This window comes from Colossoma macropomum, unplaced genomic scaffold, assembly GCF_904425465.1.
Source record: "Colossoma macropomum unplaced genomic scaffold, Colossoma_macropomum, whole genome shotgun sequence".
Lineage (NCBI taxonomy): Eukaryota > Metazoa > Chordata > Actinopteri > Characiformes > Serrasalmidae > Colossoma > Colossoma macropomum.
In genome coordinates, this window is record NW_023494803.1 from 18,785,527 (window position 1) to 18,807,384 (window position 21,858).

At 38.0% G+C, this 21,858-nt stretch overlaps 1 protein-coding gene and 1 long non-coding RNA gene across 5 annotated transcripts in view; one reads left to right on the plus strand and one right to left on the minus strand.

Annotated features, from left to right (window-relative positions):
- Positions 1 to 3,617, minus strand: part of LOC118823677 (coiled-coil domain-containing protein 9B) — a 35,989-nt gene extending 32,372 nt beyond the window's left edge. For 2 of the 4 annotated variants that reach the window (XM_036593421.1, XM_036593418.1), the window contains exon 1: positions 3,335 to 3,616. In XM_036593421.1, the coding sequence (XP_036449314.1) occupies positions 3,335 to 3,346 (12 nt within the window). In that variant the 5' untranslated portion in view covers positions 3,347 to 3,616. The other 2 variants (XM_036593422.1, XM_036593423.1) reach the window with 2 other exon arrangements.
- Positions 3,618 to 20,043: 16,426 nt separating this feature from the next.
- On the plus strand, positions 20,044 to 21,283 carry LOC118824137. Its single transcript, XR_005008575.1, has 4 exons — positions 20,044 to 20,114; positions 20,348 to 20,397; positions 20,513 to 20,526; positions 20,751 to 21,283. It is a non-coding gene; the product is annotated as an uncharacterized LOC118824137 (long non-coding RNA).
- Positions 21,284 to 21,858: the final 575 nt, after the last annotated feature.

Sequence of the window (21,858 nt, forward strand, 5' to 3'; positions counted from 1 at the left end):
CTTGTCTGAAACGGCACTGTGCTCCTGATCCCCTCAGGGAGCCTCAGTTATGGCTACGTGTCACGGCAGAGTAATGTCGTTTCTTTAAATGGCTCCAAGCAATGCTAAAGGGCACAAGGAGTTCACTGCACACCCTGAGCCAACTGAAAAGCGGATGATCACTGTGGTGTACAGTTTTGAAGATGACATCAATGGGGAGGGGGCTTCTGAAGCTGGTTTGCTCCAAGAACTACCCTGCTGGCCCTCATCTCTGACATATGCAGTGTAATGTCCTTCAAACGCTGCTTTTGAGCACTCTCTCAAAAGACAAACAACAAGTGAGCGACACGCTGCCACAGGAACCGATTCAGGACACCTACACAGTGTGAAGCAGGCTCAAAAGAAGCGCCCTCAGATCAGAGAGAGAGGGAAAGCCAAGAGTCAAATCCCATTTGCTGTAGAGTTAACTTACAGGGAATGCAATCCCTCAGGTTCACAAGATTCTTTCACTTTGGTAAATAAAGCATCACCTAAAGTTTCTGTAAACAGACATATAACCCACACAAAAGCACATACGCGTAACTCAGATACTGGAGGTGGAACGATTCAGAAAGCTTCAACTCAATTAGCAAAAGTGTTTATGTATCGGCATCAGAAGATATGTTCACGAGAAATATCAGACATGCCATCAGCGCACAATTCCCATATCGGTGCACCCCAATGTTATTTCATCGTCAAAACAAATTGGAACTTTGTGGTCATTCCACTGCTTTCAAAGGTCATCGCTGAAGGCCTGTTTTGATCATTTTTAATTATGTTTCAAAATTCTACAGCTGTGTCTTTCTAAACCAGCTAATGTTAACAGCATGTAACAGAAATGTACACTGCAAAATTATCATTGTGCACACTGCATGCCTCAGTCATTACACACTTGCCTCAACCTGTGTCGGGTTGATAAGCCATTACTTATCTGGCTTCTGACAAGACAAATAAAATAAAAGTGGACAAACGGACAAACAAAATTTAAACTACTAGACCAAATTTTTCACTCAACTACTTCTTTAACAGTCAAAGAACACAGTCCCGGGGAAATGCTATGTTCCTGTCTTCTAAGAAAGCACTTATTAAGCAGTCATGAGCAAAAGCAAAGAGAACATTTGCCAATTATGTCATCGATGAGAATGCAGAGAACTCCCACCACAGTGGCCGCAATTAGCTCCTGCTGTGAAAGTGTCTCAGTCGCAGTCTCTCTGTCATCTGCCAGTCAGCAAACAAGAGACAGAGACTGAGAGAGAGAGCGGAAGGAGGGATGGAGGCTGGGCATCAACGAAAAAGCTGCTGGCTGCCCACTGTCGCGTCAGGGATGACATAAGAGAATCCTTGTTGGTCCATGTGACATTCCTCTCAAAGCAGAATAATGAGTCACAACTCACACACAGCAGCAGATTGTGAGGGCTACCTCTGCCAACGCAGCCTGGAAAAAAGGCTGCAGGCCAGGAGTTGCAGAAACCACCCTTCTGACACATTACATTTGCAAGCTCTTAGCTGGATTCCTAATTTAATGTAGTGCTGGGCGGTTTTGATAAAATTCATATTTTCCAAATACATGACAGTTTCATGGGGTTTGATGAAATTTAAATAAATTTGCTTAAATCAAGTTAATGAACTCATGCTTCCTGAGTACCGTTACTCTTTACTAAAAGAATATCTAACAAACCTGACAGTTTGTTTTCATCAGGTTGTTTAGTTCCATTTTCTTCTCTGAAAACCTCAAGGAACGCATAGAACGTAATCAGACAGACGGGAGATTTCCAGAAAGGAAACTGACAGGGACATTCCCGTCTAAAACTACAATTATTTGTTGTGTTATGTAATGTTGTAGAGTGTAGCACTGCATTGTTCAGCCTCACCTGGTTGACAGAATTCATTATTTTGTATCTTTTTTGGTTTTCCATCCATCAGTGTTCTCACTAAAATACCCAGCATTCATTACACAAATGCATCGTACAACCATTTCCAGAAAATAAAGAAATCCACTAAGGATAATGTTCAAGCCAATAAATACAATGATGTTGAGGCTGATACATAACATTTGATATTTGGCCAGCTATATGTAATGTTAGTTATCAGGCTTCGGTTCGCATCTGCCAGCTAACAGGAAAAAAATAAATCAATAAACAGCCCACTCTCAGAAATCCACCCAAAAACAGCTACAGCTATTTACAGGTTTTTACAAGTTCCTTCCAACTTCAAGCAAATAACATTACTTGCAGTTAAATGAGTTTGTTATCCATTGATACTGCTGAAACTAAAAATCAATACCACTGTGCAACACCAAAACCAGCACAACACCAGCACTAAACTGCTGAAATTCCTTACTTTAAGGCCATGGGTTTTAATTGGTTGGCTCTAACAGAATTAGCCCCGCCATATGCAGAATATCTAACTTTGTTAGGATTCCCTGCATTCTTGGCTGTCTTAGCATACCGAGACAGATTGACAGCTTAGTAAGCATGTTACGCGAGGCGTCAGCGAGAATGGAAAAAAAAGAAAAACATATCTGCGCAGCCAATGAATGGCCAAAGACCAGCACATGACTCAAAATCTCAAAAGGCATAGCTTCCAATACATAGGAGCTTACATCATGAAGGCTGAGGCTTGGAGGTGGAGAGTGTCTAGCAGGCTGGGAAAGCTTTGGTTGTCAGAGTACCCAAATAAACCCCACTGCACCACCAAACACGGAGTGCGCACAAATCCACACAACAGAAAGCAGAGAATGTCCCAGTGGTGGTGCCAAAAACAAGCCACTAATGCAGGAAAAAAAAAGAAATAGAGAACATGATAATCCCAGCATTACACTCTCTCAACTGCTCCCCCCTCAACCTACCCCTTCTCTGAATGTCACAAGGCAAATATCCAAACATATTAGCCCCAGACGATCAGCTGACAGCAGCCTGCCTGCCCAAAACACAGGCCTCCTCTCCAGCAGCCTCTGTTAGCTCTGCTGCGCATGTGGACAGGGGTGTGTGGCTGATAGCGGAGGGGTGAACACAGCACTGCACTGCACTCAGCAACCATCTTTAGCTGGACATAAGGGGAGAGAGGGAGAGAGAGAGGGAAAGAGAGAGGGAGAGAAAGGGGGAGATGTAAGAAGAGAACGAGACAGAAGAGCAGAGAGAGAAGAAAAGAGGCGCAGATGACAGCTAAGCAAATGTGAGAGAGAGAGAGAGAGAGAGAGAGAGAGAGAGAGAGGGAGGGAAGGAGTGAGAAAGAGAGAGAGAGACGAGAGACGCACAGACAGAGAGAGAGAGAGAGAGAGAGAGAGAGAGAGAGAGAGAGAAACAAATGCACTCACAGCTCTGTCCATGTCAGCGGCGAATGCTGGGTTGCTTCCAAACGCAAGGCAGCCGAGAAGGCACGGTGAACTGCATGGAGTGCGTGTGCATGCCTCGATTACAAATAAAACCCTGTCGGGCTGCGAGCCAAAACCTTCAACAAACGCAGAGAGAGAGAGCCCCGCTACCAAATTTTACAGCAGCGGCCCACTTACCCGCACGCGCACACACACACACACACTTTCTGCCTCTCGCTCTCTCTCTGCCACTCCTCCCCCCCCACACACTCCCCTCTCTCCCTCTCTCTCTCCCTCTCTCTCTCTCTGAAGCACTCAGTCACAGTTAAACTTACCCTCCATACACCCCACCCCTCTCTCTGCTCCCATGGTGCTGGCCAACACCCCACACTCCCAAACAAAGCAGCCCACTACTCACTCACTACTGCTAACCTAAAACCTAGAAGTTACACACAAAATGTTATTTACACTTTCGTGTTCGGTAACTGCTGGTTTAAATGACAAAAGTCACACAGAATAATAAGACTAAGAAATCTTACTTACTGCCAAGTAGAAAAAAAAAAAACTTTATTCTGATGATCCACTGTAGATGAGTTTGCAGATGCAAATTTGACCTTAGTTCATGTCCCTTTTCATATTAATTGTGATTCATCAAATCATAACATTTAAAAGACAAAAATAATATATTCCTGTAATCTTTGATCAAAGTGTGATGACTTTGGCCCGCATCTTAAACATCATCTGATTATTTTTATTACATTACCATGTACCAGCAGGCAGGAAAAATACTATTAAATAATATCATGCATCACTTCTCACCACCCCTCCCACTAGAGCGAAAACTTTCAGCTAGCTCAGAGACCCTCGCTGATAGTGTTTCACTCAGACATGTGTCACAAAACAGAAGGAAAATACTTTATGATTGCAAATACTTCCCGACTTTAACTTACATTCAACAAAATATCTATTAAATTCTGTTTAACTCCAACACTCACTCCATCCCTGAACTTCATCTTAACTTCACTCCAAACCTAAACATAACCTTGAACATGACACAGGTCCTAATCCTAATGCTGTTGATATTAAGTTCCACCAGATTACTGTTAAATAGTTAACAATTTGAGCATATGTAGATAATCTATACAGGACAATAAAAATAAAGTGGGATTAATAAAGTACATCTATTTATCTACGCCAGAAATCACAAACTATAGGCCCAGTCCCAGACAGCTTCATAAAGCCTGTCGCATATTCAGTTTTTTTCTTAAATCCAGGCTGTATTTTTTCTGCAGCTACATATTTACATCTGATGGGTAGATTTTGTTCACCCACAAGACAGTGTGGCTGATTACCCAAAATAAGATGAGTTTAGAAACCATTCCAATGAAAACCAGAAGCAGCATTAACGCTGAACACTGAGCAGGCATGATTAAATTATCTGGAACTAACTTCGCTATTATTCTAATTTAGACCTAATCTAGAATGAAAGTTAGTTACATTTCCCTTTGTGGATTCATTCATGACATAGCGGTAGACAGAGATGTATATCTGTCAGAATTAAAAAATGAATGGAACTATCATATAAATCCACTGAGAAGGCAAATTCGACCTCTAGTTTTGTTGAACACTCTTGCAACAATTCCATTCGCGTCCAGCAAGAATGACAGTGCTATCACAATAAGTATCCCATATAATTTCACTATTATGTAGATTTACTTGATTTAACACTAAATATTTATTAAACGCTATGTATTTATAATCTTACCACTAATACTGTATAATAATAATAATAATAATAATAATAATAATAATCATCATCATCATCATCATCATAATCATAATAACAATAATAATAAGAAAGAATTATCGTGCTGTTGTTCGGAGCAGTAGTTGTGGATTGTGGTGACAAGATTATTGTACTTGTTTAGATGTTGAGCTAATAATTATCACTGTTAATGTTTATCTAATAAACATTGACTAAGATGTGCATAAATGAATGTATATTTTGCGCTGTAAGAAATTCATATTTGGAGACTTTTTTTAGTTTACAACGTCTGCTAAAACATTTGATGAAAAACTTTACATAGCTAAAACCCATACTTTTTTCCCTATATTTTTTTCCCAACCAGCCTCCTTGGAGAAGACCACCTGGCTGGTGGCCCTCAGGTGATCTGAGTTTGACATCCCTGCTCTACACTATATGTCCCAAAGTTTGTAAAAACCTGCTCATTTAAAACTTCTTCTGAAATTAATGATATTGATGGGTTTTTTTCTGGGAAGGCACTAGATGTTGGAACATTTCTGTGAGCAGTTGACTGTATTCAACCACAAAAGCATTTGTGAGGTCAGGCACTGATGTTGGATAATTAGTTCTGGATCACAAACACCACTCCAATTCATCCCAAGTGTACTGGATGGAGCTCCATCACTCTAGAGCAGTGGTTCCCAACCTGCCCTGCACACTTTAGTGTTTCCCTTGCTCCCAGCAAATCAGCTCATCAACAAGCCTTTCATTACTTGAAGTAGATCAGCTGGGAGCAAGGGAATCACTAAAATGGATACTTTTGGACATGTCAGGTGTCTGTACTACACCTGAGATTAACTGTGAGACTAAACACAAACTTTTCCCATCATTTCCTTTCTGGTGCAAAAGTTCAAGACTTTCTGACACCTTGGAAAACCACACCTCTAGGATTGCTGACAGGCTTGGTCAATATGGAGATGGTGTAATGAAGGCATAGGTAAAGCTTTCCATTTGTAGTACTTCAAAAAATTATAAACCAGTAATGCGTCCATTACTTTTCATTTTAAAACGTCTGCTACATGTTGAAGTGAATAAATGCTATTTTGTGTGTACATTGCATTTTCACTGTTTTGGTTGCATTTCCAGGAGGCAAATGTATTTGAAGACCGAAAAAAAGAACTCAAGCAACACAAAAGCATTGTAGCAGATGTTTTGCTTTTCTTTTTGTCACTTATTCTGCACGTCACCAATGGAGAAGTAATGTCAAGTGCATTGTACTTCAACGGTTTGGTTGCATCACAACAAGGCAAATCCATTTAAAGCACTGCACAGTTGAAAGCAATACAGCTAAGCCTTCATCACATTTCAATGTGGATTGTATTCAATTCTGGCACAAATTCAGCCTTTCCTTTCTCCTGCAAACCCTCATGCACAGGTTTTCAGTAAAGAGGTCAAACGAGGTGAAAACAATGTAATAGAGGTTTTGTTTTTTTCATTTTAGCACATATTCTGCACATCAATATGGAAAACTGTCATGTGTGCATTGCTGTTCACATTTTTCCACTTTTCCACTTTTTTTGCTTTTCAATTTTGCACATCTCTCGTCTGTGATAAATAGCTGCACCCGGTTGCTTCACTCAACTTAACATCCATTTTTATGTCTATAATATAGAATTATTTGGAGTTTAATTCTCAAGGACAAACCTGAGCCAGCTAGCTAACATTAACTGTTACTGCATTAAATTCATTGTACATTCATATTAAAATCTAGCTACAAAGGCAAAGTGTCGCTCGTATTTGTCCAGTAAACTCATTCTCACCTCTAAACTGACCTTTTCGTTGATGTCGAGATTTTGGAAATAATCTTCTATGGTGATGTTGTAGTTTAAATCTATGTCAAAGTAGTCGATGTCCTCCCACAGGCCTGAGGAAACATGACACCAGGGGCTCTCCATCGTACCTGAGGAACACAGATTACGTTAAGCGGTATTAATGGCTGTTGTCAGTTATAAATATTATACATTGTAAAACTTGTGAAACTACCAGACTCACTCACGTCATCGTGTCTCATATTAGTAGACTAAAACATATGCAATTCAATGGTTATAAACATTAGCAAGGCTTACCCGGTATGTAGTGCGCCATCATGAGACCCTGTCTGTTTCAGGCTGTAGGCTGCAGTAGTTTAGGCCTCAGTGCAGCATAAATAATACTGATTTTACTTTGTAACTCTGGGAAGGAATTGTTCAAGAGGACTAGTGCAACAACCTCACTACTACGACACTAGCTTAAATAGCTTAAGCCGAAGACAGAGAGAGCATCACCATCACACTTCACTCCTCTCACTCATCAGCATGTGAACATTTTTATGTGAGGCGTCAACCACTAGATGGCGCGTTCACGTGCGCGTTCACGGGAAACCAGGGCTGCGTCTCAAATCTAACAGTACTCTCTCACTTCAGTAGAAGAGTATATGTCTGCCCAGAGAATTTAGCTGCTTTCAAACCACATACTACTACACTACACATACCACACTTACAAATGGACTTCTACTGGTGGTGTACTATTTTAAAAATACTGTTTAGTACGTGAGTATGCGTTTTTGACGCAGATTTTGTAAAGTTGTTGATGTTTCCCGGCTTGTCAGTAGATGGCGCTCAAGAGACAATCCAATATGAATGGGTTCCTATGGAGCTTTAATGCAAAATCGCAATTTTATATGAGTAATCATTTCAGATCATACAGGGCACTAAGTTTCTCAACACAGAACAGTATAAAATGTTTAAATACTGCTGTCATATTCAACTCATTCTCCATTTATATGATTTTTTTTTTTTTTCAAAAACAAAACGTGAAGATTTCTTTCAGATTGCCAGCACAGTCAATGATATAAAACATTACACAAATAAGGCATCTTTACAGTCTGAGCTAATGGCTCCATTGTTTCAAGTGTAATGCTTATTTTCTTTGGATACATAGCTGAAAACACTAATGACTATTCAGTTTTTAAAACGACCAATGCCTGGATGTTAGGCTAGTGCCCCAATTTCTGTGGGCTTTTTGAGGGTCTCAAATTTTTTGCTTTAAAGGGAAGTTCCTCTAACCCTCAAAGCCTCTGTATAACTAAGGTGTTAAGATGCAAACAAAGTAATCTAGAGTGGCTTGATGTGAAATGTGTCAGTGGTGGTGATAGGAACCAGATGTCTGACATTTTTATGGCTCTAAGTCTACCTCACAGAAAACTGTTAATTGAAATAGGCAGAAGATGGCCTTGACATTGAGTTTTGGCCTTTTTTTTCTCAATCTATTTATGGTGGAGAGTTATGAGCAGAGTAAAGCTATCCTACTGTTCAAAACCTGTATGCTGTAAAAGAAAAAAAAATGTTACTGATTTTTAGTGTATTAAATCCATCTGCTTTGCAAAATTAAAGGAAGTTCCTTCATTAATTGCATTAATTTAGCCATTTAGCTTCATTCACTCTCATTCAGTGAGGACTCGCTCGTGGGCGTTTTTCAGTCGTGTTTTTGATATGATGGGAAATTTCTGCAAAATTAAATCACTGACATGTAAACAAAGTAATTCAAGTGGTCTGGTGTGAAATGTACCATTCTACAGAAACTTACTACTTCAAAATTGTTCATAGTGGTGACAGAAACCAGACATCCAAAGCCATCAATGCCTCTACAAGCTACCTCGTAGAAAGTTATTATATGAAATGTTACCAATGCATTTCCTGATATCTGACATTGTTTTATGAAAATTTTGAGATTTTTCCTGATTTATCACTGTTTTAGCATTATCAACATTTCATGTAAAAATTGACGTGTAGATTCACTTCTGTTCTGAGCAGAAGAATGGATAGTCATTTGTTAGTCATTTAGATAATAGACACTAGTGAGCCCTAGTTCCTATAACCACTATTGTAAGGAAAATCTCAAGGAAAGTCAATAAGTTTCTTCAAAATGCCCCATTTCACAGTAAAACACCCTGAATTACTGTTTGCTTCTCAATTATTGAATTATGCAGAAATTTTGAAAAATTGGTGGAATTCCTCTTTAAACTGGGTCTGGCCTGCTGTTTAGGATAGGCATGGCACATTTGTGGGTGGGCTGAACCATGAATTTCACTCCTGTGGCTACAGAAAAGATTTTGGAAGCATAAATCATAACAGAGGCGTGTGCTGAGCATCGCCAGACCTAGTCATACCACAGCAACTAGTCGTCACTGGTCATAAAACTAATCAACATCACTGATTTATGGTGGGCCTCACCTGCTTAGTTCTACATGGGCCTATTAAAGGTGAACTCCCCCAATGCCATGTAAACAAACTCATTCAGAGTGGTTTGATGTGAAATAATTAATTGTAAAGAAACTTATTACCTTTCTTTTGAGTTTTATGTTTGTTATATGTAATGTGGATTATGGTAAAATGTCTGAATAATGTTTTCCTGGTGGTGAAGTACATGTACTTTTCCACCATGAAAGGACTTTTAAACAACATTTTCTAGGCCAAAAGCTGATCTCAAAACGATCAGAAAACAATGTATCAGGCAACTGGAAACATATTCATAATCATTTCATGTAACAGTTTCTATGATGTAGCTTTTAGAGGCATTTAACTCGTCTGGTTTCTATCACCACCACTGTGAACAATTCTGACTCAGTAAGTTTCTCTAGAACAGAGCATTTCACACCAAACCACTCTGAATGATCTTGTTTTTACATCTTAACTATTTATTGATGCAGAAAACTTGAAACATCAGTGGAATTTCCATTAAAGGCCCCTCCAACCTTTGTGCAAACATTACTGCTAATGTTAGACGGGACCTATAGAGCAGGAGCATAAGCTAGTTTAGGGGATTCTGGCCACATCCTACTCCTCTCATTACACCAAAAATATGAGTGCAGAACACTAGTCCTCAATAAACGACCGTCAATGGAGCTAAATTGTTAAAACCAGTGAATTATTTCCAGTGTCTACAGTAAACATGTTTTGTCGGTAGGATGCTAGAAATACCACTACTGCATACTGATTGTTTGGTGAGCTGTTCAACTCATTGGCTGAGTGAAGCAGTTCACACTCACTGCACTGTGAACTGAATATTTTTCTGGAACTCCCATATTAAGAACATAATCTGGAATTAAGGCCTTTCTGTTGCCTGCAATAGTAATAATGCTAAAGAAAAAACATTTTAAGCTCCTTCATAAAGCGCACCCAGCAGCAGCAAGTGTCTGTCCTTCTGTTGGCAAAGTGAGGAAACGTTTTTTGAATGTGTTATCTCTGAATGTTTTTGGAAAAACTTAGCCGACTTTTTCTTTAAATCCACTGGTTACTCATTCACTCTTTGCTCTCTATAAGATGTCATCTTATACTGTGGAAAAAAATAAGATTTGGAGTGCTTATACCACAATAAGTGTGTTCTCTGTATTACTGTGCTTTGTCATGATTTAATACTGTCATACTGAAATGAATGTATGTACAGGATTGGTATGTAATGGAATATAGATATTGGGAATATATATTCAGGATACAAAAATTAGGTTTCTGTATTCAGTCCAAGTTACAGTTTGAAAAGGCAGTATTCAGAATAGTTACCTTTACATTTGTAGGAGAATATATTAGAATATTTACCTGCTGAATTAAAAGAACATATAGACCATCTTTAAAAGAAACACCATCCAATCTTGTGAACCATTATAAAATCAGCAAACAAGATGTACAGACATACTCTAAAGAAGAATTAAAAAATGTCTTTGTTACAAACACTGAAGTTCCTTCTAAAGCCTGAGTAGACTGACGAAACACTGTGATGAGCCAGTTATTAGTCTGAATGTTAGTAAACTGTTTCGAGGAATGACTGAAGTGAACTGTCTCCTCAGTAGTGCACCCAGCTTTGGTATTGTACTGGACTTGTACATGCATTCTGTGGCAAGTTTCAGACATCATTAACTGAAAATCATATATCTGCTCACTTTATAGTTAGATTTAAAAGATTTTGTTATTGGGATATGGTGAATTCTTTGCTTATTCCATGAGATGACAGTGGGATTGTGGGAGCAGCAGTGTAGTGAAGCAGGCCATATGAGCCAAAATAATTCATTTAAAAGTATTCATTCGAATAATTAAAATTTTGAAAAAATATATTAACAGAAGAATTGCATGAACAACACTGCCAAACGGTAACAGTGAGGAACAGTGTGAATTAAATAAAAAATACAACCGTTTTTTTCCATGGACTTTTCATGTGCTGTAATTATATACTTTACTGAATACATTTAGGACAGTGTATTCAGTATTCAGCCATCACTACTTTTTACAATTATTTTGCCCAACCCTGTGAGTATAACGGGATTATTGCCAAAACTTAACAATAGGTAAATTTGGGTTGGAGGGGTTCAGCTGACCAAAAGCTTGGATTGAAAAATGCCTCAAAACACAACTTCTTTTGCCTGCTGGGTCTCTGGTTTTGACTAGATGGCGTGTTTGAGCCCAAATGTGTTTCTAATCATGGAGAGATATGCTGCGTTCATGACCAAGAGGGAAGTGGGAAGTTTCCATCCTCCAAATGGGGAAAATCCATTGCAATTGAACGTCCCTCCAACTCGTAGTTTCTGCTCAGAAGGTCAGACTTTCTCCAAGTTGCTATTCCATGAGGTCATTTCAACATGGCAGCACCCATAGAACAAGAAGCGACGGTGTGTGTTAAGGATTTTAAACAGACTTTTGGGTGTTTTGTTTATGCTTCTGCTGAATCCAGGGAGATCATGAAGGTTAAGTTGTTCTGTGTTATGTTTTTTGATCACTTTCATGCCATTTTCAGAGCTGTACAGCCTACATTCATGGTTAAAATAAATGAAGCACTTAAAAAGCTATACTGTAATTCAAATGTACTGCTTTTATAGAGCTTTACAGCATAGCAGCCAAATAACATTAGACAACTAAACAGCGATAGCTTACAGTGAGCTCCATTTTTCGAGGTTGGCACAGTTGAGGTTTCATGAACACTTTTAGGGAAGAAGGAGGTTCTTAGTTGTTCATTTTCCAAGCTCCCAGTTTTCATCAACACAGTGACAAAATCAGGGGTAAGGGTACTAATAGACACATTGCAAACTGAAGTGATGAAATACAGTTTTTCACCCTGTGAAAAAGTAATTGCCCCCTACACTCAAAAATGTTTGTGCCACCTTTAGCGGCAACAACTGCAACCAAACAGTTCCTGTAACTGGAGATCAGTTTTACACATTACTGTGGAAGAATTCTGGCCCACTTGTCTTTGCAAAATTGCTTTAACCCCTTAAATGGCCAAGACCTACTGGCTTCTGTAACCTAAGAATAGCTCAATTAGTTTGCACTGAATTCCTGTAGTTACTGAATAGTAAGCGTTAGTATGTAATAAGACTGGGATTTTCAGAGGTAAGTTCAGTCACACTGGAGAGCTTTCCAGCATGAACTGTCCATTTAAGGTCCTGCCACAGCATCAAGGCAGGACTTTGACTAGGCCACACCTTATATTTTTCTTGTCAGCCATTCAGAGGTGGACATGCTCTTGTGCTACAAATCGCTGTCTTGCTGCATAACCAGTTTGTGTTTAAGCTTCAGATCTTGGACTGATGACTGGACATTCTCTTGCAGGATTTTCTGGTAGACAGCAGAATTCATGGGTTGATTATGGCAAGTCGCCCTGTCCCTGAAGCAGCCAAGCATCCTCACACTATCACACTAATACCACTAAGACTTTGTCCCATATTATATTGAAGATTGTTTGAAGATCTGAAACAGTTAAGTTTGATAGATATGCAAAAATCGAAGAAATCAGGAGAGCACATACTTTTTCATGGGACTGTAAGTAGTATTTGCTTGCCAAATTACCACCACAATGACAATGCTAAATTGTATTAGCGCTAAGCTAACAGCATTGTACATCTCTCTTCCCCCACATGGGGGCTGAATCTCAATTGGCTCCATTCTCCCTCTTAGTGCACTACATAGGAATTAAATACTGGCTCCTGCATAATATTTCTACCAAATTTTGGTGTTCAGGCATGTGTGTACAACACATTATTTTTGTGCATTATGTGAGCTCACCTTTACAAACTATTTATAAGGTTTTTGTCAGATTTTATCAGAGAATTCAAATAGGTTTTTGAGATGGTAATTTGACCTTCAGTTTTGAGTATTTTGTGTCTCTCCATTTCAAAGAGAAACTGGAATGTTTAATATATTTTTTTAATTTTTATTTTTTCAATTTTTAGTCTAAAAAAAGTCCTATTGAGTTTTCAGCTCTGACTCTAAGATTCACTTCAACTGAAGGTTAGATTTCACGTTTCAGTGTGAGGTTGAGCTGATTCATCACAAAGACATTTTTAATGACTTTTTTAAACCCATCTTTGCCAAGGGTGCCAATAATTATGGAGCTAGCCAATAATTATGGAGCCAACTTCCTGTGTTGAGGAAAATCAAATGTGCTGAAAGTTGCTTGAATTCAGTGGCCCATATTGTGTGTATCTATATCAACATGAAAAGTTAGAACCTACCCTGAGTAGTAATACAGAGAGATACAACCAATACAAAACTGTATAGATTAACAGAATAAATGATCGTGTTGATGGTTTTATGTGTAAGCATGTGTCCAGTAAACCTCCATAGTAAAGCTCTTTGTAAGACTTACATGTGTAAAATAGGCTGTTTTGTCAGCTATTAGAATTTGAGATTAGTGGACAGTGGAATCATAGTCTTTGATTTAGTCTTATTAATTGTGGGCCATTAAAATAAATCAAAAATGTTCCCATTGCTTGGCAGAGCTTGGAGAATCCTTTTCTTTGAGGGTATATTAAAAAAAGAAAACACCCAGTGGAACCGCAGACATAACCAGACGAGTTCCAGTAAGTCTACTAACTTGTAAATAACAGTGGTGCCAAAATAGGTGTATCTCAGCCTGTGAATAGTCATACGAGGAATGGCAGCCTATCAGCTATGACTTTTAAAGTGGTTGGATCATGTTTAAAAGCAGGGAGTGTCTGTCATCTGAGGATTACAACTGAGAGCCTGACAGTCAAACTCAGATTACTATGAACAACAAAAGGCCTTATACTAATGCACACAGTAAACATTTCAAAGCATTAAGTCTTGGGAAGAAGGGATTAATAAAACAAAGCAACGCTACCGCAACAAAAAAAAAAGCAGATATCTAATGCAACATTAAGGAATTCTTCAGATGAAATTAAAAATTAGATTCAATGAGATTCACTTTTTAATCTGCCATAGTGCAAAAGTCTTTAACTTCTCATTTAAAAAATATTTTTAGCATACAACTACATAAGGTCATAAGGTATTTTTTTCACTAGTAGACTACCTCAGCTGTAGTACATAGGGTAGGGGCAGTGTAGCTGCCAGTGGGACTGAACTGATGGCCTTTATTAATATTGTGACTGCCACCGACAGCAAGAGAAATTCCAAAGTAAGATCCAGATCCGACCAACGGCCTCAGAACATTTTGGATGGCTCCTCTCCTTGAAGCACGACAATGACCTTTAACTTAGAGGGGTTTACGACCTTGTTGGGGAATGTTCCTGACTGGTCAAGTCAGTCAATTAACCTGAATCCTGTAGAGCTTGTATTTCACTCACTGAAGACAAGACTGAGGGCAAAAAGAACCTGAAACAAATGGAAACTGAATGTCTTCAGCAAAGGCCTGGCAAGGCATCACCACATGATGTCAAACATCTGGAGATGTGTGTTGGTTGCAGACATCAGGCAGTCCAAAAACCTGAGTGCATTTCAGTCAAAACAAAAGACTTAAACTACATCTTGAAATGGCTTGTTGTCAAGTGTGGGAAGTCTCTTATTGGTACAGCACCCTCATACAACTCTGAATGCCTGATAAACTATGCTGCAAATGTCTTAAAATCATCTAGTGCTAGCCTTCTTTTACTATTGTTATATCTATTTATTGTGTTTTGGCATATCACTTTTAAGACACAACATTATTTGTACTTGTTGTACATTCATTGTAGTAATAATAATAATAATAATAATAATAATAATAACAATAATTTATTATTATTATTATTATTATTATTATTACTAGACTGCATCATACAAGTAAGACGCACCTCCTCATTCTCTAAATGGCTTTGATTTAGCCCCGTAAGTCTGATGTCAACAGTGGAATGACAATACACACCAGATTTGCTGATAAATGATCAAAAATGATCAACTTCAATCAACAAATTGTTCCCTTTTTTCTCACCTGATCAAATGATGAGCCCAAATCTAATTCTGACACATTTACCAATTCTGAAGTATCATTTGATTGATTGCCTAGGACATTTTTGGGGTCAGTTGATTTCATTTGTCTTTGGACAATAGTGATCTGTGAGTTTGTATTAAGCATTGTGTTGCACAAGAAAAGGTGCAAAAAATGCATGATTATGGGATTTGGGGTTGTGGAGAGAACAGTGCATTCAGTTTTGAGTGAAAATGTAAAATGAGACATTTGCTGTAAGAAGCCCATTCAGGCATGGGGCAAAAGGCCCCAGAAATATTTAGTTTTTAGTTAATTCAGTACATTTTCTTCATAAAGTTACAAAGTTGTTTACTGAAGAGGTTCATATGAGTTTTTTGGGAGTACTTCTTACCCCAGGTCTTACATTTTTCAAAGATTATTTGTTTTTGTGCTATAAAAATAGAACCGTTCCAGCTTATTTTACTCCACTGGGTGAAGGTTGACACATCATCATCCTGTACATCCTACACTGATTTGGTTTAGCCTTACATCAAACGGACATTGTTCTTAAAGGGGGCATTCCACCCCCCCCTAAATTTTCCTCTGTTTAAATTGGACTAGATAGATAGGTATGTAGGTAGGTAGGTAGGTAGGTAGATAGATAGATAGATAGATAGATAGATAGATAGATAGATAGATAGATAGATACTTGATTGATCCCGAAGGAAATTTAGCAGCCTGTAGCACTCACACAACACAGGACAGTAAAAATAATAAGGCAAATTATAAGGCAAAATTAGAACTATAAAATTATAAAACTATAAGGCTAATTGCAAAAACATACAAATTAACAAAGGGATTAAAAGCATTAGAATGCCATTAGACTCTGAACACTATTTAAGCAAAAACAAGAACCAAACTGTAATAAAAAAATAGTTGAAGTTTCAGTGAAAGAGCTGGAAAAATGGGAGTTTCTGCAGACTTGATCTACATCAGACAAGCCTCCTTTATAGAGACACACTGTACACAAAGTCTGAGATACTAACATTTTCAGACCATGGTCCCACCCAGACAGGTTTGTCATTTGACATTTGACACTGTAACTAGTATTAAAGTTGATTCTCAGTTTTGACCTTTGTGTCACTCAAGAGAATCTGCCCTGTACACATTACCTCCTAACACACACACAAACAAGCCCTGAGGACAGACAGACAGGGTAGGGCCTTCACAACATACTTCATTCAGCTTCTTCTCTGAAAGTTCGTATAAAAGAAAACAGCAAGACAGTATCAACGTAAAAAATGTTTGGAGTAAGACCAATTTGGTTGCAGATAAATGTACAAATTGATTCTAATACATTAGAGCAACTACACAGGTTTCAAATTATAAAAAGCTGAAAAAAGGATAGAAAAAAAGAGAAGATTAACTTAAAATTTCAAGTTGACCTGACTTTTATTGTTTTATAGTGTATGACACAAACTATGAGGGGTGCACAATTATAAAATCATTTGTAAAATCATTTTCTGCAGATTTCAAGCAAAGGCTGGATGTATAACTTACCTGCCACTGTCCTTTCTACTGCACCCACCTGTTCATCTGTGGACACAAGTCAAGCTAATGTCAAAATCTTTTTACAATACTACAGTTATGCATATTAGCACTTACATATGTCAGGTTTTATTGACATAAATGCATAAACAAAAACACACCCTCCTTTATTTGAAGTTCCATCCTATTATTAAGGGATAGAAGGTCTATTCTGATCCATGAGAGTAATGAAAAAGCTCAGAGATGAGCTAGTTGAATACATTTTAGAGACATACTTAGCCAGTCTTTCTTTACACAGTGCATTCTGTGAAACATTCCAGCTAACATATGTAATGTGCTTTTGCAACACATGTAATGTGTAACAATTTATGATGAACAGACCAATAGAAATGCTCCATACATTTCTCCAACACTTTAGAAAGACATGATATAGGAGAAACCTGCACTGGCAAGACAGGGAGAATGTTAATATGAGGAAGATGCAGGTGTGCAGCACTGTGATGATGATGATTACTTGGTAACTGAACTGCTGGATTTCATTCCAACCACAAACCAGCTAAAGGCTACTAGTAGCTGCAATAGTTTTAGGTATGCAAAAGGCATTAACTACTGGGTTTAGGGGGACCCATGGCACGGGAGGCTCTTGCAATCAGGCCCCTTAAAATCTTTATTGGGCACCTCATAAGGACAAAAAAACAAACCTCACCAGTTAGGTTCCTTCAACACAGAAACACATCTATTTACCCCCTTTATTTATTCACAATACAGCTCATCCTTGGTGTCTCCAAAGGCATCCTTCACAACCTGCAACATGGTACTGTGGCATCGGCGAAGAAGAAGACATAGGAAACACAGAGCTTTAAGCGAATGCTCTTTAATTGAACAGCAGCAGCGCTGCTGAAATGGTCATGACAGCAGGTAAGTCACTTCTAACCATACATGGCCCACTCACAGTAGAAGGTAAAACCACACAAAATACCCCACAGCCCTACACAGATTAACACAAATAACACACACACATCTTAGACAAATAGCCTCCCAAGAGGCTCTGCACATCAACAGCCATGCAAGCCAGTAGTGGGACATCACAATATATTAATAATTTACAATATTAACATCCTAAATAATAACCTAACGTGAACAATTTGGTTAAACTTGGGTGCTAGTGGGTGGACTGACAAGCCTTGAGAGCAACTTGCACTTGTTTGAGATCTAACAATAGTGAGTAAACAAATAAATTACTTTACAAAAAGTAATTTTTCTATAGGGGGCCATTCATTTTTTTGCACTGGGGCCCAGAGCACCCATGTTGCACAACTCTACTTGGGCTTGGTCAATGCACAGTAGGTCAGTTTTGATGCTCTATAGTAAACCAAAAAGGAAAGATCATTAGCAAGTTATCATTTGTTCCATTAAGCCTACAATTTAGATAGACTTAGAAGAACTTCCCACTCTCACTCGGTTTCTGTTGGGAGTCATGGTTGTTTTGTTGGTGTCGTAATCCCAGCACAGATGTAAGGTGCCCAAACATCAGCCTCCTCACTCCAGCAGGTGTCTGCTTGTCTGGTATGCTGGCGTAAACACAAGCCATAATTAAAATTCCTTTCTCGAACTGACAGCTTTGCTGCACAATCATTCTAGGGCGTTACCTTCCTCCAATTAAAACAGAGTGACCACAGAAGACCACTCCCTCCCAAAGTGTACACTTTTCACATGATTCACGTCTTCCAGATTTAAGTTACTGAGCAGATCCAAATGTATTTGGACACATTTTTGTGCTTTTGGCAGCGCACTTTAATACACTGGGCTTTAAATGAGACAATGATTGCCGAGGTTAATGTACAAAGTGTTTGTCACATTATTTAAACTCATATCCCTAACTTTTCCTTATATCACATGACCCATTTAGAATTCAGCACCTTATTACAGGCCTAATACTTTAGCATTATGACACATTTGAACTAGAAGCAATCACATGACCTACTCTGTCTATGTACTGCATGCTTCAGTTTGCAATTATAGAATGGGAAATAAACATTTGTTCTTATCAAGCACAAGGTTTATACAAACCTTTCACTGTCTATTATATAAGCAATCCACCAATCATTGTGATGATTATTTAGAGTTTTAACCTAGAAATAAGGGCAAACAATAACTGAAAAAATGACTTACCTTAACACTAAAGCATGCCTTTCAAATATTCCAAAAAACCTTTTTGGGAAAAAAATTAGGAAGCCTTACAAAGACTTTTAAAAAATGAGTGTGTCAGTCAGGCTCTGTTCCATACTCTAAGAGAGACCAGCAAGAGAATTTAACATATCTTTACTGTCCAAAAATGATGAATGGAACAATAATGCTGCTCCAAAATGACTCTTTTCATTAACTTACATACTTACATCAAAAGTAATGATTTTTTTTTCTCTACTGTAGCTACCAATATGAAGCTCAAAAAAAACTGTCTAATAACACTTAAGGGCATTAGATGGGCTTCAATGCAATGTAGCCAGTGCATCTTATCAAACAAAGAACATAGTTCTGGAATCTGGGAAAATCTGGGATATTTTTCATTTAAACTTGAAAATAAACAGCAGAAAGGTTTAAAAATTTTTTGAAAAAATTTAAATACAGAAAAGTCATGACAAGTCAAATGAAGAAAAAATATTCAAGCTCTTGTATTATATCTAGATCACTACTCAAATTTAAGTTAATTTGTGACACTGACCATGTTAAGGCCTTTGTAGAAAAAGGTCAGACTGCACCTTTGACACTTAATTTTTCCGCTAAAGCTCGTGTTCAGACGATATCATGGTGGATTTGATCAGAGGCTTTTGCACAAACTTGTGGAGTCCATCCCTGCTCAAGAGCATGCTGTAATTAAAACAAAGGGGGGACATACCACCAAATACTAAACAAATTTAAAATTCATGGTAAAAAAAATTAAAAGATTATACATTTTGTAATGAAAAACTTTGTATTGAATTGGATAGGAATGCAAATAGAAGTACTTTCATTAGCGGTCCCGGACTTTTGGACCCCACTGTATCTTTGTTTCACTCATTTCTGGCAATAATCCACATGATCTCCAAACATCTCCATTCATCTGGATGAGCTGTATCCAACCTTAAGGCTCTCATCAGCTTCTCTCTTCACTTGCTCAACCACCTGTACCTGTCTATACCTGTTTATCTACTCCAGGGTGTGGCTGCATCATAAATTCACACAGAGCGGAGCATTCCCTCAGAGGTAGACTTGTCGAGGCATCAGGTAAGACACGCTACACTAACTCTGAGCTTTGACAGGTAATCACTCTACAGGGAGATTTTTAAAGATAATGTTTATTGGTGATTGGTATTATTTTGAGATATCTGGTTATTGGTGATGTACTATGCAAACTGAAGAATTAAGTGCCTGTATTAAGTGTGTGATAACAGAACAGTGCAAAGAGATGCATGACTTTAAACAGTGTTGATGAGTTGCTGGTCTGTTTCATCGTGCAGTGTCGATCCTGTTAAACCTGAGAGCTTCACGATGAGTGACCCAAAACCAGGTAAGCAATTTTTATAATGCTTTATATGTTCAGCAACCGTTCATGAATATTTGAGCTTTTACACAAATGGTTCAAAATTGATTTTCTGCACTTTTATTTTCTTTTACATGAACAGACGCAAAGCCAGAGGTAACGTTGCAAGTCCCTTTCTTAGACATATAGATGTATAACAAACATCACTGCTAATGATGTGTCCATTACCACCTTATTTGCTAATCATATATGCATAACAAACTTTACTGATAATGATTGCTATTGATGTGTGATAACAAACGTTACCATAACAAATGTTATTATTAACACTATTTATTTTGAGCAAGAAAAGTTATCATTCATGTGTATGACTGCTGCAGGCAGGGAAGCCAGGAGGAAAGGGAGAGGGATGCCCCGGAGAAAAGGGGAAAGGCAAAGGCAATGACGGCCATGGACACGGACATGGACATGGACATGGTCAAGGCCAAGGCCAGGGTCACGCACATGGCAAAGACCACGGAGAACACGGCAAAGCAAAAGGAGGAAAGTAACGCTGCTGAACGCCTCTGAAGTCCTGATGGGAGCTACTTGTTTTTTCACACTTGAACATATGTAATGGAAAATTAAACAGAATTAAAGTAATGAAATCAAAAAATATAATTACTCAATCACTATGTATTTGTCTTCATTTTGTAGAAAATATCTCTAAAGAATGGCTTTGGGCTTGAAGAATGCCTTCAATGCATTCGAATGCACAAAACTAAGGTTAGAACGTCAACATTGTGCAGCAGAATGGGTGTGGGCAGAACATGGTGGGTGTGTCAAGGTGAAGCCTGTACATAATGGAGCTGTATGTAATGGAGCTTTACCGATTTTAATGATGTAGAGGTTCAATAAACGGGCTAATCAACAATTGTGTTGTGAAATTATTTCAATTTGTATGAGCAGGCATACACTTTAATCAGTACTTGAAAGGCCCATATCTTACATTTTCTTGTGTTTAATTTTTCCCCTGAGGTCCATTTATAACATTTGTGTATGTTTCTGCATCAAAAACATAATTGATTTTTCCAACCTCAAATAATCTCTTTATATTTTTTTTTAAGGGAAAAAAATTACATTACATCAATGTTTTATCCTAATTATTATGTGAAACATTGAATAAAAATCATTCTATTCATAGTTTTTGATTGTATTTTCTAAATGTGGTAGGATAGGATCTTTTGTGTTCCAACTTATGAAAAAAACTATCAACAAATAAATAAATATCATGATAAGTAACATATTGTAAAAATGTCTTTAAGTATCATGATATATCATATATATTGATCACCACTATGTATAAGTGCTTTCTAAAAAATTTCAGTATATTAAAATATTGCAATGATACCAAGAAAGCCTTACCAAAATTCCCTGTTTTATCCTATATTCTTTTTATTCTTGAAACTTGTTCCAGCCACAGTCCGGCATACCTGACTTAGTATCCAT